This window comes from Oncorhynchus mykiss, chromosome 1 (assembly GCF_013265735.2).
Source record: "Oncorhynchus mykiss isolate Arlee chromosome 1, USDA_OmykA_1.1, whole genome shotgun sequence".
NCBI lineage: Eukaryota > Metazoa > Chordata > Actinopteri > Salmoniformes > Salmonidae > Oncorhynchus > Oncorhynchus mykiss.
The window spans coordinates 67222679-67235892 of NC_048565.1; the positions used below are offsets into that span (position 1 = coordinate 67222679).

The following is a 13214-nucleotide window of genomic DNA, read 5'->3' on the forward strand; positions in this document are numbered from 1 at the left end:
CTAGAAACATATGATTTTCAGAACGTTATGTGCTAGCTGGGTCATTTCAGATTAAAGTCTCCTATTGGACTGTTGGTAGTACTTCTGTGGCTTTCAGTTCAACTAACACAGGAAGTGATGTCAACCAACCCAGGCTCTGCCTTTCTGCTGTCTTCATAATGATGCTATCACACAGGACTCTGTTAAAAGACAGCTTTAAACCAATTTAAAGCCAATTAAAAATTGCTTGTGGTGCTTTCCCACTGGGTATACACGGGTTGAATCAACGTTGTTTCCACGTCACTTCAATTAAATTCTGTTGAACCAACTTGCAATAGACGTTGAATTGACATCTGTGCCAAGTGGGTTTCTTCTCTTATGTACTTACTGTACGCACCGCACCACCTTTCCAAGTAAGCACAATTAATTAAAATAATGTTCTGTTGCAAAAAGATTAGAGAATGTCAATCAAAAGATAATGAAATAATCCAACTATCTTGTTCAGTTTTCACTATTGACTGTGCCTGCTAGTTGTAATTGGTTGAGGTCATGTCCTGTGGGGGGGTGGGGGGTGGGGGGTGGGGGGGTGGGGTGGGGGGGTGGGGTGGTGGGGGGGGGGGCATGGTAAGTTTTGCTAGGCTGCAATGTGTGGTGAATGTGTTGCCTTACAGGAAGTAAAATAAACAGAACAGTGTTGAGAAAGCTCCAACAGGTATTGGCAACATGCTTCTGCTCTTCTCTGGCTTGTGCCTGTGCTCAATTGGTAAGCTCTTTTAATTAACAGGATGAAATTGTGTGTGTTCAATTGAAGTTGGAAGTTTTACGTGTCATGTTTGTGAAGCCAATTGGTTGTCTTGCTATTCTGAGGATCTGAGGGTTTTGTCAACTTCTTCAGTTTAACACTTCTGATTACTTTACCATAACATAACTACACCAATATCTGTTATTACAAAACATTTAAATAACGAAGTGCCTATTTGATCAGTAGCAATGCATGACAGTTAATGATCATTCTTATGCAATGTAATGGATTTATATCCTGCTTGATTTCTGTGATCGTGTTCAGGTTAGGCCCTTATGGCTTGGCTTCAGTTTGTTTATGAGGAGTCAGATTTCTCTGCTCATGTTGACTGACTATTTATCAGTATGAGAAAAATATATTGTGTGCCACTTGTCTTTGGCTACAGTTCTGACTGTCAGTAGTAGCACACAGTCGAGTGTGTGTGTGTGTGTGCGTGTTTCTCGCGCAAAGGCTGTGAAAATGCAGTGTAGATAGGGATGCCAACAACCACGTAGATGAGTTACAACCAACAAAAAACAAGTAGGTCTATATAAATGAAAAGAATAACACGCCAGGTACAGTACATGTCCACTGCCCGAGCCAACACCAAACAATGGATACCTTGTTTATTTTTATTAATCATTAGTATTACTCTTTTTTTTAGTATTAGTTCTTAGGGTCAACAATTACCTGTCTCATGTTACTAATTATATTGCCTTTCAATATGCTGATTGTTGGCCTGTTTACTTATGTTTATTTAAAATATATATTTTTGTTTATTATGTTTTGTTTTTCAGGCTAATTATTATACTTGTTTTGGGGTGGGGCGTATATTTATTTTGTTGTGATTTTGTTGTGATCTAAAAGCATTAAACACAAAAATAGAATGTATATAAAAATGATTTACTGTTTGTAGGAGTGTAAACAGACTGTTACTCTAATTTAACAAACATTTGTGAATGGTGTTGAGTAAGCACTTTTATTTCTTTCTAGTCAGTTGCCAAAGGTATACGTCTGTGCCTGGCTCTCCCTATAACATCAGCACGGATAACAAGGGGGTCCTAAAGGCGGTGCTTCACGGGGCCTATTCATTTAACAACCAGACCAATGATGCTTTTCTCTTCAAGCCATCTGCAATTGAGAAAGCAGAAAGACAGGTATGGGGGGGGGGGCAGACAATAACTTTGACCTTCATGCTGAACTTCTTTGGCTAAAAACCTGTTAGTGATCATATATAAAATGTGTGGCATATGGTATGGTTCACAATATACTGTAGTTGGACTTTACCAGCGAGGCATAAACGTCTTCAGTTCAACATAGCTTTCTGTTACAGCTTGTGAAGGGGTTCAAATACATTCTGGAAGTAGACCTCTCACGGACTGTGTGCCTCAAAAAGGGGCACAAAGAAGCAGACCTGGCCAACTGCAAGTTCCAACCAGATGGTTTGTTACAGCAGGTATTGTACGGTACACATTATGTTTTTAGTGCAGAATTAACAAATGTTGGAAGAACCGCAGTGTGGATTGAATTTAAATATGATACAGTATGTCGAAGTTGTATGTATAGCAATTGGGTAAAACCAGCACTCATTTTGGCTGACAAGTGGAATGGATCATGGCTAAAAGTCATAACATTGTAGATTATTATTTTTAATAGAGGGCATGTTTGTCTTTCAGACATTCCACTGTGACTTTGAGGTTTGGACTATGCCTTGGCTCCGCTTCATGAAGACTACCTATTTTGTTTGCAGTCCATCTGACCGACCTTCCACTTCTTCATGAAACCCAATCCTTCCTCATTTCAATATTCTGAGAAAATTACTAAACTGGTTAGGTGCCTTTCGGTTGTTGAAGCTGTGTAAATTAGACTTGAAAGGCCTGAAAATCATATTGCTACTCAAGACATGGAAATTGCCATTGTTTGACTATACATTAAAGGAGTAGTTCACTATTTTACAAATTGATGTTAGATGGTTCCTCACCCTGAAAATAGTATACAGGCCAAGAGAAACTGTAATCCATGGTTCAGTTTTCTTTAAACAGCCACTACAAACTTCAGCTAAGTTTATCCACTACAAGATAACAATCAATGGAAGTGATGGGGTCATGTGAGCATGTTTTTTTGTTTGTTGAACTGGCCAAATCACCTTTAAGTAACATCAGAACAAATATGGAGTTGATTTGAATTTGGACATTTAAAAAATCTTCCATCACTTCCATTGATTGTTAGCTTGGGGTTGGTTAAGGTTAGCTGAAGTTTGTAGTGGCTGTTTAAAGAAAACGGAACCATGGATTACAGTTTCTCTTGTCCCATAGACTACTTTCAGGGTGAGGAACTGATCTAAAATAACCTAACCCTTGCATGTCCTACATAGGTACGGATACCCCCAAGGGACATCCTACTACAGGAACCATCTAACATCAAGTTGTAAAATAGTGAACTACTCCTTTAATGTATAGTCAAACAATGGCAATTTCCATGTCTTGAGTAGCAATGTGATTTTCAGGCCTTTCAAGTCTAACTTACACAGCTACAACAACCGAAAGGCATCTAACCTTGTATTTTATCCTATAATAAAATGGTAGACTGCTTTGACCCTTGCAATTTATATACTGAATTATAAATAATCACATGTTGGCCTGAGTTAGGGTCTGCACAGACTCTAATCAACAAGCTCTGATAAAATGTAAAAAAAAAACTTATTAACAAGGATTTGACAACCAAGCACGATTATATAAGCCCATGTAAACATAAACCTTCTACAGTGTCCATCTGAAGGCTTGCTCCACCGGGCTGGTTTAACAGCTAGGGTTATCATTCTTCCTCAGCACTCAGTGACCTGAACCCTGACCTTGTGTCTAATAGTCTGTGATACACCTTAATTATTCAAAGGATCTTATGAAACCAGTGCAGCAGCATCTGATCTTGAGGAGCGAGTAGAGAGCAGAAGAGGCTGACAACTGTAGCAGCTGGCGGCTCTTGGGGTCGGCACTCTCCTCTCAGAGCTCCCAGCACCCTCTTTGATGCAGCGCTCCGAGCACCCTCTTTTAATGAGCTTCACTGGCTCGGAGGCAGGGGCAGGTTTCGATCTGCTCTCATGTAGATGTCTCCTGTACTATACATTGCTGAGGCGTACACCAACACTCGTTTCTCTCATTTAAGACATGTAGTCGGTCAGTAACAGGCTAATATTTTATGGCAGTAGTATGTAAACACTGGTAAGTGGCTAAACAAATTGTAGAAATGTGGCACCATGTTTTTCATATTAGACAAAAGCCCGTTTTAAAACATTACTGTTTTAATTCAAAGGAAACTCAGCTGAAGGCCAGCAGCATTCAACATCGAGCAAAACATTTACATTACGTAAGGTAGTTGACAGTGCAATATACAAAAGCAGATGAAATGTATCACAACAAGGGGAAATGATTCATACTTATTTTGGAATCTTTTTGCATCACCTTTATTATGATGAACAAGATCTTGGATTTCTAAATACACACAAAATAAATCAGTTCAAAGTGGCACTCTTAAAATAATACTCGGTGTGTATTTCAACTGATAAAATTAACTCTTTGAAATTCTCCAAGTACAATAATAACATTGTCAGTTATATTTAAGGGTGAGATGAGAGCTTTATTGCAAAAATGAAATTAAAAGTTGAGATACTGAATGGTTTAAACAAACAAAACAAAAATAAGAACAAATTTGGCACATTTCAACAACCTAAAACACAGACCTGAAAGACAATGTACTTACATGGGGATTTTTGGGCAAACTATTTGGCCCAAAGACTGTTTGGTTAAATAAAAAACATTCCTTGAGAAACTACTGAGATGCACTGTCAACAGAAATTAAAGGGTTAATAGTTAATTGTAGGCTGATAAGACTAGAAACGATGGATATGCATCCCAGTCAAATGCGCCTTAATAGTGCAGATACTTAATGAAGACTAGTCCATTTTTTCCTGAAGCTGGTGAAAAGCAATGCAAATGCAGCATATCAAGCATGAAGCCATTCTTTTCAATTCTGATGTTTTTGCTGTTATTGGAAAACAGACTAGGTAGTGAGGTGTTAGGTAGGCAGACAGCAGTCTCATATATGGGTCGTGTCTGAGAAAGTGGTTGTGCTCAGCTCTCAGCTCACACCTTGCTGAGATCCAGCTTGCAGAGGTAAGGGGAGCGGAAAGAGCCTAAGTAGAGGTGGCCGTCGTGCTCGTGTGCCTCACTGACGTAGGCCGCCACCATGCCGTGGGGGTCATGGAAGCTACGCACGCACGTCCCGCTCTCCTGCAGCTCTATCACCAGGCTGTAGCGAGGCACAAACTTCATCAGCATGTCTTGGCTGAAGAGCTGCAGGGAGAGGGAGGGAGAAAGGAATAAGTCATAGCACCAAAACACGACTGAAATAGACAACATCACACATAAACAAACAAACTGGTCTCATGGTCACAATGAATGAGGTGTGTGTATTCCTTTAATATTTGTTAGGCAAGTTTCCAGCTGGCAAGATCCTACAGTGGCATGTGAAGGTATTCACCCCCCTTGGCATTTTTTTTAATAGATTTTTGGGGGGTTTGTATCATTTAATTTACACAACATGCCTACCACTTTAAAGATGCAAAATATATTTTATTGTGAAACAAGACAAAAAAACAAAAAATGACAAGAAAACTTAAGCATGCATAACTATTCACCCCACCAAAGTCAATACTTTGTAGAGCCACCTTTTGCAGTGTTTAAAGCTGCAAGTCTCTTGGGGTATGTCTTTATAAGCTTGGCACATCTAGCCGGTGGGATTTTTGCCCATTCTTCAAGGCAAAACTGCTCCAGCTCCTTCAAGTTGGATGGGTTCTCTGGAAGACAAGCAGGTTTCCAACAAGAATTTCCTTGTATTTAGCGCCATCCATCACTCCTTCAATTCTGACCAGTTTCCCAGACCCTGCCAATGAAAAACATCCCCACAGCATGATGCTGTCACCACCATGCTTCACTGTGGGGATGGTGTTCTCGGGGTGATGAGAGGTGTTGGGTTTGCACCAGACATAGCATTTTCCTTGATGGTCAAAAATATCAATTTTAGTTTCATCTGACCAGAGTTCCTTCTTTCATATGTTTGGGGATTTTCCCACATGCCCTTTGGCGAACACCAAACATGTTTTCTTATTTTTTTCTTTAAGCAATGGCTTTTTTCTGGCCACTTCCATAAAGCCAATCTCTGTGGAGAGTACAGCTTAAAGTAGTCCTATGGACTCCAATCTCTGCTGTGAAGCTTTGCAGCTCCTTCAGGGTTATCTTTGGTCTCTTTGTTGCCTCTCTGATTAATGCCCTCCTTGCCTGGTCCGTGAGTTTTGGTGGGCGGCCCGCTCTTGGCAGGTTTGTTGTGGTGCCATATTCTTTCCATTTTTTAATAATGGATTTAATGGTGCTCCGTGGGATGTTCAACGTTTCGGATATTTTTATTTTTATAACCCAACCCTAATCTGTACTTCTCCACAACTTTGTCCCTGACCTGTTTGGGAGAGCTCCTTGGTCTTCATGTTGTCAGTTGCTTGGTGGTGTTGCAGACTCTGGGGCCTTTCAGAACAGGTGTATACTGTATATACTGAGATCATGTGACAGATCATGTGACACTTAAAGTCCACCTGTGTGCAATCTAACTAATTATGTCACTTTGAAGGTAATTGGTTGCACCAGATCTTATTTAGGGGCTTCATAGCAAAGGGGGTGAATACATATGCACGCGCCACTTTTCTGTTTAGAATTTTTTGAAACATGGAACTTTTTTCATTTCACTTCACAAATTTGGACTATTTTGTGTATGTCCATTATATGCAATCCAAATAAAAATATATTTAAATTACAGGCTGTTATGCAACAAAGTAGGAAAAACGCCAAGGGGGATGAATACTTTTGCAAGGCACTGTAAACCCTTGTATGCAAAAACACAGAAAAAAATCAGACTAACAGGAATGAATACCAGACTCAGTCACAGTAAATTGGACATGCAAATTGTTCTCCCTGTAGTATTTTTTTTACTTCCATGTAAATGTTTTATATAATATAACACCATATGATATCACGTCTTGTCATATCATCTACCTTAAAGATGAGCTTCTTGATCCAGGGCTTCTGGGACAGGAAGTCCAGCATGGAGAAGCCAGGGTTGGGCCGCACCGCTGACATGGCCACCCAGTACCCTCCAGAAGAGCTGCGACGGATATTGTCAGGGAAACCAGGCAGGTTGTCAACAAATGTGTCCATTCCTCCTTTATTTAGACCTGACACATGGACCCTAGGAGGGACACGGACACACAGTCAATTGAATGGAAATTCAGGAGATGAGGGAAAGAAAGTCCATTGCCTCATGCTTGCGGTATGTGTGACAGACAGAGGTATTATGGGAAACAATTCAAAACATTTGACAAAAAAAATAAAAATAAAACTCTTGTACGAAGTCTTCACAATATTTTGAAGTTTGTGTTATGGAAAGAACACCCAGATTCAGAGTTTTCAGCAGCACCAGGGTATTTCTCTCAGCCAACTGCCTGCATTGACAAACCAAAAGAAAAATGACTTATGACTATTATAAACTAGTTATGGGAGGGAGGAAAGAATCTACTTGCTGAGAAAACCGAAAAGAACATTTCAAATAAATACAAAATAATGCCCCGTTTTTCAAAAATCAATTTACTTTTTTCCATTCTGCACGGTCAGCAAATAGAAAACGTCCCCAAACAGTCTGTATTACCATACAGGCTGAAATGAACAAAGAGTTATCACCTCCCTTCCACTCATTCCCCCTCACCCCCAAAACAAATTCAGCAGGAAGGAGCTGCCTCCCCCTTTCTCCCCCCTCTACCCACACTAGCATTACTACAAGAGAAAGGACAAGCTAATTTTGGAGCTTGGTGAAGGGGCTCCGTTACAGAGGCAACAGTCTGCTTGCAATATTTATCCAGGCGAGGCTTGGGAGAATTGACTGTGTTCCTTGCAGGTTTTAAAAAGTGTGATATTACAAAGGCGAAATATACCCATGAAATATTGTTACGGTGGAAGGAAAATAATGAAAACCAGAGAAGAAGAAAAAAACCTTGTGGGCGCACTTTGAGTACGTTCAAAAAGCGGCCCCCACAACAACTTAGCATCTGATGAAACATGAGATCGTTCCAAAGGAGGAAGAGAGAGAGAGATACGGGGGGGATCCCCTGTGGGTAGCATTTCTTCACTCAGTGAATTAGTTAAATAAGGCTGGTCGTGTTGCTCAGGAGGATCAACTACAGTACCTGCGAATCCTAGCCATGGTAGTCTCAGTCACCAGCACAGACTCCTCATCAGGGAAAAGCTGGATCCCGTTGGCAAAACGAAGGTTCTCCATCAACACGGTTACCTCCTTGGTCTCTGTGTCGTACTCTAACACACTGAAAGACAGAGGGTTACATATGGACAGCTTTTCTCAGACTTCAGGTTGTTGTCTTTATAAACAGTTCCTTTTCTTAAAAATGAAAAAAAGTACCCACATCATGTACACACATGCTTTTAAGGCCCTATACTGATCTAAAATCTATAATCAACTATCAATAGAAACTATTTACAAAAGGAGACTAGACCTTGCTATTAGAATGTGCTCAAAGCTCTCCCTAAGGTATGTGGTAACAGTTACCGTCCATCTGCTGTGGCCTCCATGATGAGATGAAGGTAGTCTCTGCGCTGCCACCTGCTGCTAGAATCTGTGAAGTACACTTTTCTCCCATCCTGTGTTACATCCAGGTCATTGACGAAGGAGAGCCTCCGGCCCCCAACCATCTGCCCAGCCGACACCAGGTTGGTCACCTCACCTTTACAATGAGTCAAGGAGTGAGAGTTACATCACTAAAATGTCTTGCATAATACCACACTTTTATTTGGAAGATATTATATGCAACGAAATTGATTATACTGAGTAAAAGGTGAAATTGTTGGGAAATTCATAAACAAATATTTAATTCCTTGCAAAAAAAAAACAGTCTGTCACATTACTGATATGAAAATGTATCCTATAAAGGAAATACAGCCATTGCTATGTAGAAGCTTGCCCTTGGCTGTGTGTGCTGCTGACCTGTGACAGGGTTAACCTCGAACAGCCCCAGATAGGCGTCAGCTACAAAAAGGGTACCGTTAGGACCCACTCTGATACCCAGGGGTCGTCCACAGCTAGGCTCCTGCTCACGGGATCCATCTAAAACATACCACACAATCCCAGTGGATATGAGGTATCTGAAGTAATTCCTTATTTATTGGGTGCTATTTATTATTTCGATCATTTTGAGCAGGCTAATCTGATTAATATGAGCAAATACTCGAGTTCGAGCTCGGCCTTTTCTTGACATGTCATTTCAGTTTTGAGCCACACTGCTAGGCCTGTAGTGCATTAAGCCATCCTTGTTGTGCAAGTATAAAAACAATCCATAAAAAGGCATGTGTGAAATGTAACTGCTAAGAGTTGCTTATGATTGAACTGTTGGGTCATTTCTGTCTAAATCATGTCATGTTGAGACAACATTGTGAAATTAAAGCTTGTGAAATCAGGTCTAACGCAATGAGTGAGGAATCAATCACAGCTCTAGTCCTTGCTCACTTACCACACGGTGGCTTGCCAAGTCTGGCTATAACAGTGATGCTCTTGCCTTCAATCTTCACTATCTTCCCGTCAGCCGTACCTGTGTAAATGACATCTAGAGAAAGGAGATAGACAATAACAATTAGCATTTAGAAACGGAAAAAAAAAACGCCAGGGCAATATGTTGGACACGGTTCACCATTATGACCTCAGAAAAGCAAAACAGTTGCAGAGGAATACTAGTCAAGCACAAGTCATGTCATGTGTGAATACATGTGTCATCTCAAATATCCGTCTGTCACTAAGAAATCAAATCAAATGTTATTGGCCACAGACACATGTTTAGCAGATATTATATCTAACAAGTAATATCTAGCAATTTCACAACAATACACACAAATCTAAGTATAAGAATGGAATTAAGAATATAGAAATATATGGAAGAGCAATGTCAGAGCGGCATAGACTAAGATACAGTAGAATAGAACATATGAGATGAGTAATGCCAAATATGTAAACATTATTAAAGTGACTAAGTGTTCCATTATTAAAGTGGCCAGTGATAAGACCACGCTTATCATAGCTCATTTGGAAAACCTAAACATCTGCTATTCTTGGTCAACAGCGTGTCTGCAATCCAGACTGCCTTGCCCTATCACTTTTGATATATCAGGCTGCGTTACTGTGGTCACACCATACATTACACAAGCCCAAACAAACTGGGTGAAGGACATTGTCATGTGGCGAGACTCCAGCTGGAATGCTTTACCCCCATACTGACCTCCGAAGTTGGCAATGGACTCTGGGCCAACAAGCTGGTCCTCAAACAGCCGCTGTGCTTCCCTCAGCTTAAAGTTGGGCTCGTAACACCCAGACATAAGGGGAGGCTCATTGAGGCTAAAAAAACAAACAAGAGAAAACAAATTAGGAAACAGAATCAGTATGAATCACTGATCAACACCCTTGCCCTAGACTAGCCTGTACCCTGAAGCCTAGTGCTGTGGAGAAAAGGGAGAGAGGAAATCCTTGGCCCCAAGACCTCCGAATGGATCATTAACTGTGGATGCAGAATTTAGAAATGAATGCTAATGAGGACAGGGAGTCGCATACTATTTGTTCTGAGGGGCAGACACTGGTGACAAATGAGATCAGCCACTGTGCAAGTTGGGGCAGCAAATCACTCAATCTAATAGCATTAGTAGAGAATGCAGTACGGCGAAATACAGCTATGCAGTTGTGGAGAGATCAGGGTTGTGGCAGAGGAGTGGACAAGGGGGATTCTGAACTGACTGGTCTGAACTGACTGGAGGCGCCTAAAAGGAAATCGCACCCGTGCATTCCGACTATGAGCAGAGTGCCTTATCAATCTTTCCTCAATCAAAAATTAATCAATTATTGATATAAGATCATGTTTGGCTAAGCATTTTGTATTTGCATCAGAACACTACATGATGAACTATATTGCTTAGGGACGATTGAATCCATTCTACTTACTAACGTATGCATGTTATACAATGTATCTTATACATAATCTATGTTATACAAGTAGTATAAGCCTAGTCATTCAGTGGCGTAACATTTGTGAGAGGGACTTGTGGTAGAAATTTACAGAACAGTTTCCCCAAAACTATTTCCAAAAGCTGAAAAGTAAGCAGAAATGTTGACTATGCAGACTGACTAAAGTATTTTGCAGTAAAGCTGATTAGTCCAAACATTCCTTGAAGTCCATACATTTCTGAGCTATTAGAGTTAACATGATTCTAAAGACCAGGAGAAAATAAAAAGAGAGGAGGATTTCAATTCTTGACATCTCACCTGAGCAGCTCAGGGTGAATAGGAGACTCGAGCAGAAAAAAGACTACAAGCAATGGAAGGATCAGGCATCCTCCCAGGGTCACCAGGGTCACACGGAATACCTTTCCACTGTAGGTACTGGGAAAAACAAAACATAGATCAATAAAACCCGCCCGACACCTTTCTATAGAGCTGAGGGATGAGGCTGAGGAAATGTAACCTCTCAAATTCATAGAGAACTCTAGATGCAAGGACTGACATCCACATGATAAATATTAGGATGCTTTACAGTACCAGTCAAAAGTTTGGGCACACCTTCTCATTCAATAGTTTTCTTTCTTTTTTACTATTTTCTAAATTGTAGAATAATGGTGAAGACATCAAAACTATGAAATAACACATATGGAATCATGTAGTAACCACAAAAAAAAGTGTTAAACAAATCAAAATATTAGATTCTTCGAGAGATTGCCAAGAGTGTGCAAAGCTGTCATCAATGCAAAGGGAGGCTACTTTGAAGAATCTCAAATATAAAATACATTTGGATTTGTTTAACACTTTTGGTTACTACATGAGTTCATGTGTTATTTCATAGTTTTGATGTCTTCACTGTTATTCTACAGTGTAGAAAAGAGCAAAAATAAAGAAAAACCCTGGAATGAGTAGGTGTGTCCAAACTTTTGAGTGGTACTGTACATAGCTTATGTTCTTGTTGTTTGTAAACAATGGAGTAGGCTTATAACCTTTATGTTGTTGGTTAAATACAGGTTTGATTGCTGTATTAAACTCCTGAATCACAGGCCTAAGTGAAATTCTTCAAGAATCAGTGGGTATTTTGAACAGATTTCCAGATCTCAAACTGTAGTTTTAATAAGATCAATATGTTATTGGGTGTTTGAAGAGATCCATGAGGTCAACTCAGGTCAACAGTGGATGATGCAGTACACAAACATACACACAGAATGCAAATGCATATATTTTTTTTCCAGAGAGAATGCATCTACGACAAACCTGAATAAGCCTTACCGTCACTCAGCGCATGCTGGCCAATGCTCTCTCCGCTGACTGGTTTGGTTCATACCATGCACGCATAATGCAAAGTAATTCATCCACTGTTACCTGTCAGTGAGTGGAAAACTGACCTAGAAATGGATTGTGTTTACCTCTGCATCTGTCATCAGCTAGCAAGTAGAAATGCGAATCATGCAGTCTGAAAACACAGTGGTTGACTGCATCTGTGCGTAAGGCAATACATACTACATAGCAAGGAAAGCAGTATCTGATGTTAATATGAATAGTGTATTATTTAGAATAGGCTAGTTTACCTGGTGCCCTTGTATTGGGGTTCCTGTAATTCGTCCGTGATAATCTGTGGTCTGTTCAGCCTCCTGAACCGCAGTCCCTCTGGCTCATTCATACTGAAATGAGACTTCTACTATCACTCTATCCAAAAATGAGGTTTCAGGTAAGCAGCTTGCTACATGAGAAGGTTGATAATTCGATTGCTTGTAAAGACAGACACATGCAGGACATCGTAGTGATAGCTACAGCATTCAACGACGGGCTTTCCCGGCCGTGGACAGTTTTTACGCAATACGCATTTTTTTATTCTACGTCAGACGACAGGTGCCGTCTCTAATCATTGATATTCAACGCCACCTGCTGTTGTGGAGTGTGCGCTACATACCTTTTTTAAAGGTCAAACACGAAAGAGGAAGCGAGACATCCCACTCCCTCATTGTTTCTATTTTAACGGAAGTCCAGACCCTGCTACTATCGCATTGGAGTCTATGGAGAGCCACCGCCTTTTTTTCAAATGGTTTACCACTTGAGCTAACGATCTTAATTTAGCCACCGTCTTTGGTCATTTGATCTGAGGAAGGTCTAAATTGGTCCAAGGAGAACACAGGGATAAGCGTGGTCTATAGAGTACCACAGTACGAGTCATAATACCCCCAAAACCAAGCATTCAAACAAGGAAATTGTTCCAATCGTTTTTTCATAATTTATTTTTTCCATATGGGATTTTAGAAACACTTAAAATAATGGCTGTGTTTAGTGTAAG

General features: G+C 40.3%; 2 protein-coding genes across 3 annotated transcripts; one reads left to right on the top strand and one right to left on the bottom strand.

Moving 5' to 3' along the window:
- The first annotated feature begins 629 nt into the window (after positions 1 to 629).
- On the top strand, positions 630 to 4709 carry cytf (Cystatin F). 2 transcript variants are annotated; one of them, NM_001165189.2, is given in 5 exon segments: positions 649 to 742; positions 1754 to 1917; positions 2094 to 2216; positions 2437 to 2578; positions 3292 to 3350. In NM_001165189.2, coding segments are annotated over 4 exon segments (432 nt in total). In that variant the 5' UTR covers positions 649 to 702; the 3' UTR covers positions 2542 to 2578; positions 3292 to 3350.
- On the bottom strand, positions 4051 to 12756 carry LOC110527505 (adipocyte plasma membrane associated protein). The gene is made up of 9 exons (XM_021608822.2): positions 12475 to 12756; positions 11171 to 11287; positions 10137 to 10252; positions 9378 to 9470; positions 8855 to 8974; positions 8420 to 8594; positions 8043 to 8177; positions 6859 to 7051; positions 4051 to 5109 (listed from the first exon to the last, which is right to left on the bottom strand). Exons 1-9 carry the CDS (start codon positions 12564 to 12566, stop codon positions 4900 to 4902), a joined length of 1251 nt encoding a protein of 416 aa, XP_021464497.2. The 5' UTR covers positions 12567 to 12756; the 3' UTR covers positions 4051 to 4899.
- Positions 12757 to 13214: the final 458 nt, after the last annotated feature.

What these genes read in the sequence shown, in the direction of transcription:
- cytf (XM_021564847.2), top strand. Translation starts at nt 703, where the DNA reads ATGCTTCTGCTCTTCTCTGGCTTGTGCCTGTGCTCAATTG. An exon ending in TTGAGAAAGCAGAAAGACAG is followed by an intron (nt 1,918 to 2,093) that starts GTATGGGGGGGG and finishes TTTCTGTTACAG; the next exon opens with CTTGTGAAGGGGTTCAAATA. An exon ending in CAGATGGTTTGTTACAGCAG is followed by an intron (nt 2,217 to 2,436) that starts GTATTGTACGGT and finishes TTTGTCTTTCAG; the next exon opens with ACATTCCACTGTGACTTTGA.
- LOC110527505 (XM_021608822.2), bottom strand. Translation starts at nt 12,566, where the DNA reads ATGAATGAGCCAGAGGGACTGCGGTTCAGGAGGCTGAACAGACCACAG. An exon ending in CGAGGTTAACCCTGTCACAG is followed by an intron (nt 8,595 to 8,854) that starts GTCAGCAGCACA and finishes CTCATTGTAAAG; the next exon opens with GTGAGGTGACCAACCTGGTG. An exon ending in TCAAGAAGCTCATCTTTAAG is followed by an intron (nt 5,110 to 6,858) that starts GTAGATGATATG and finishes CTCTCCCTGCAG; the next exon opens with CTCTTCAGCCAAGACATGCT.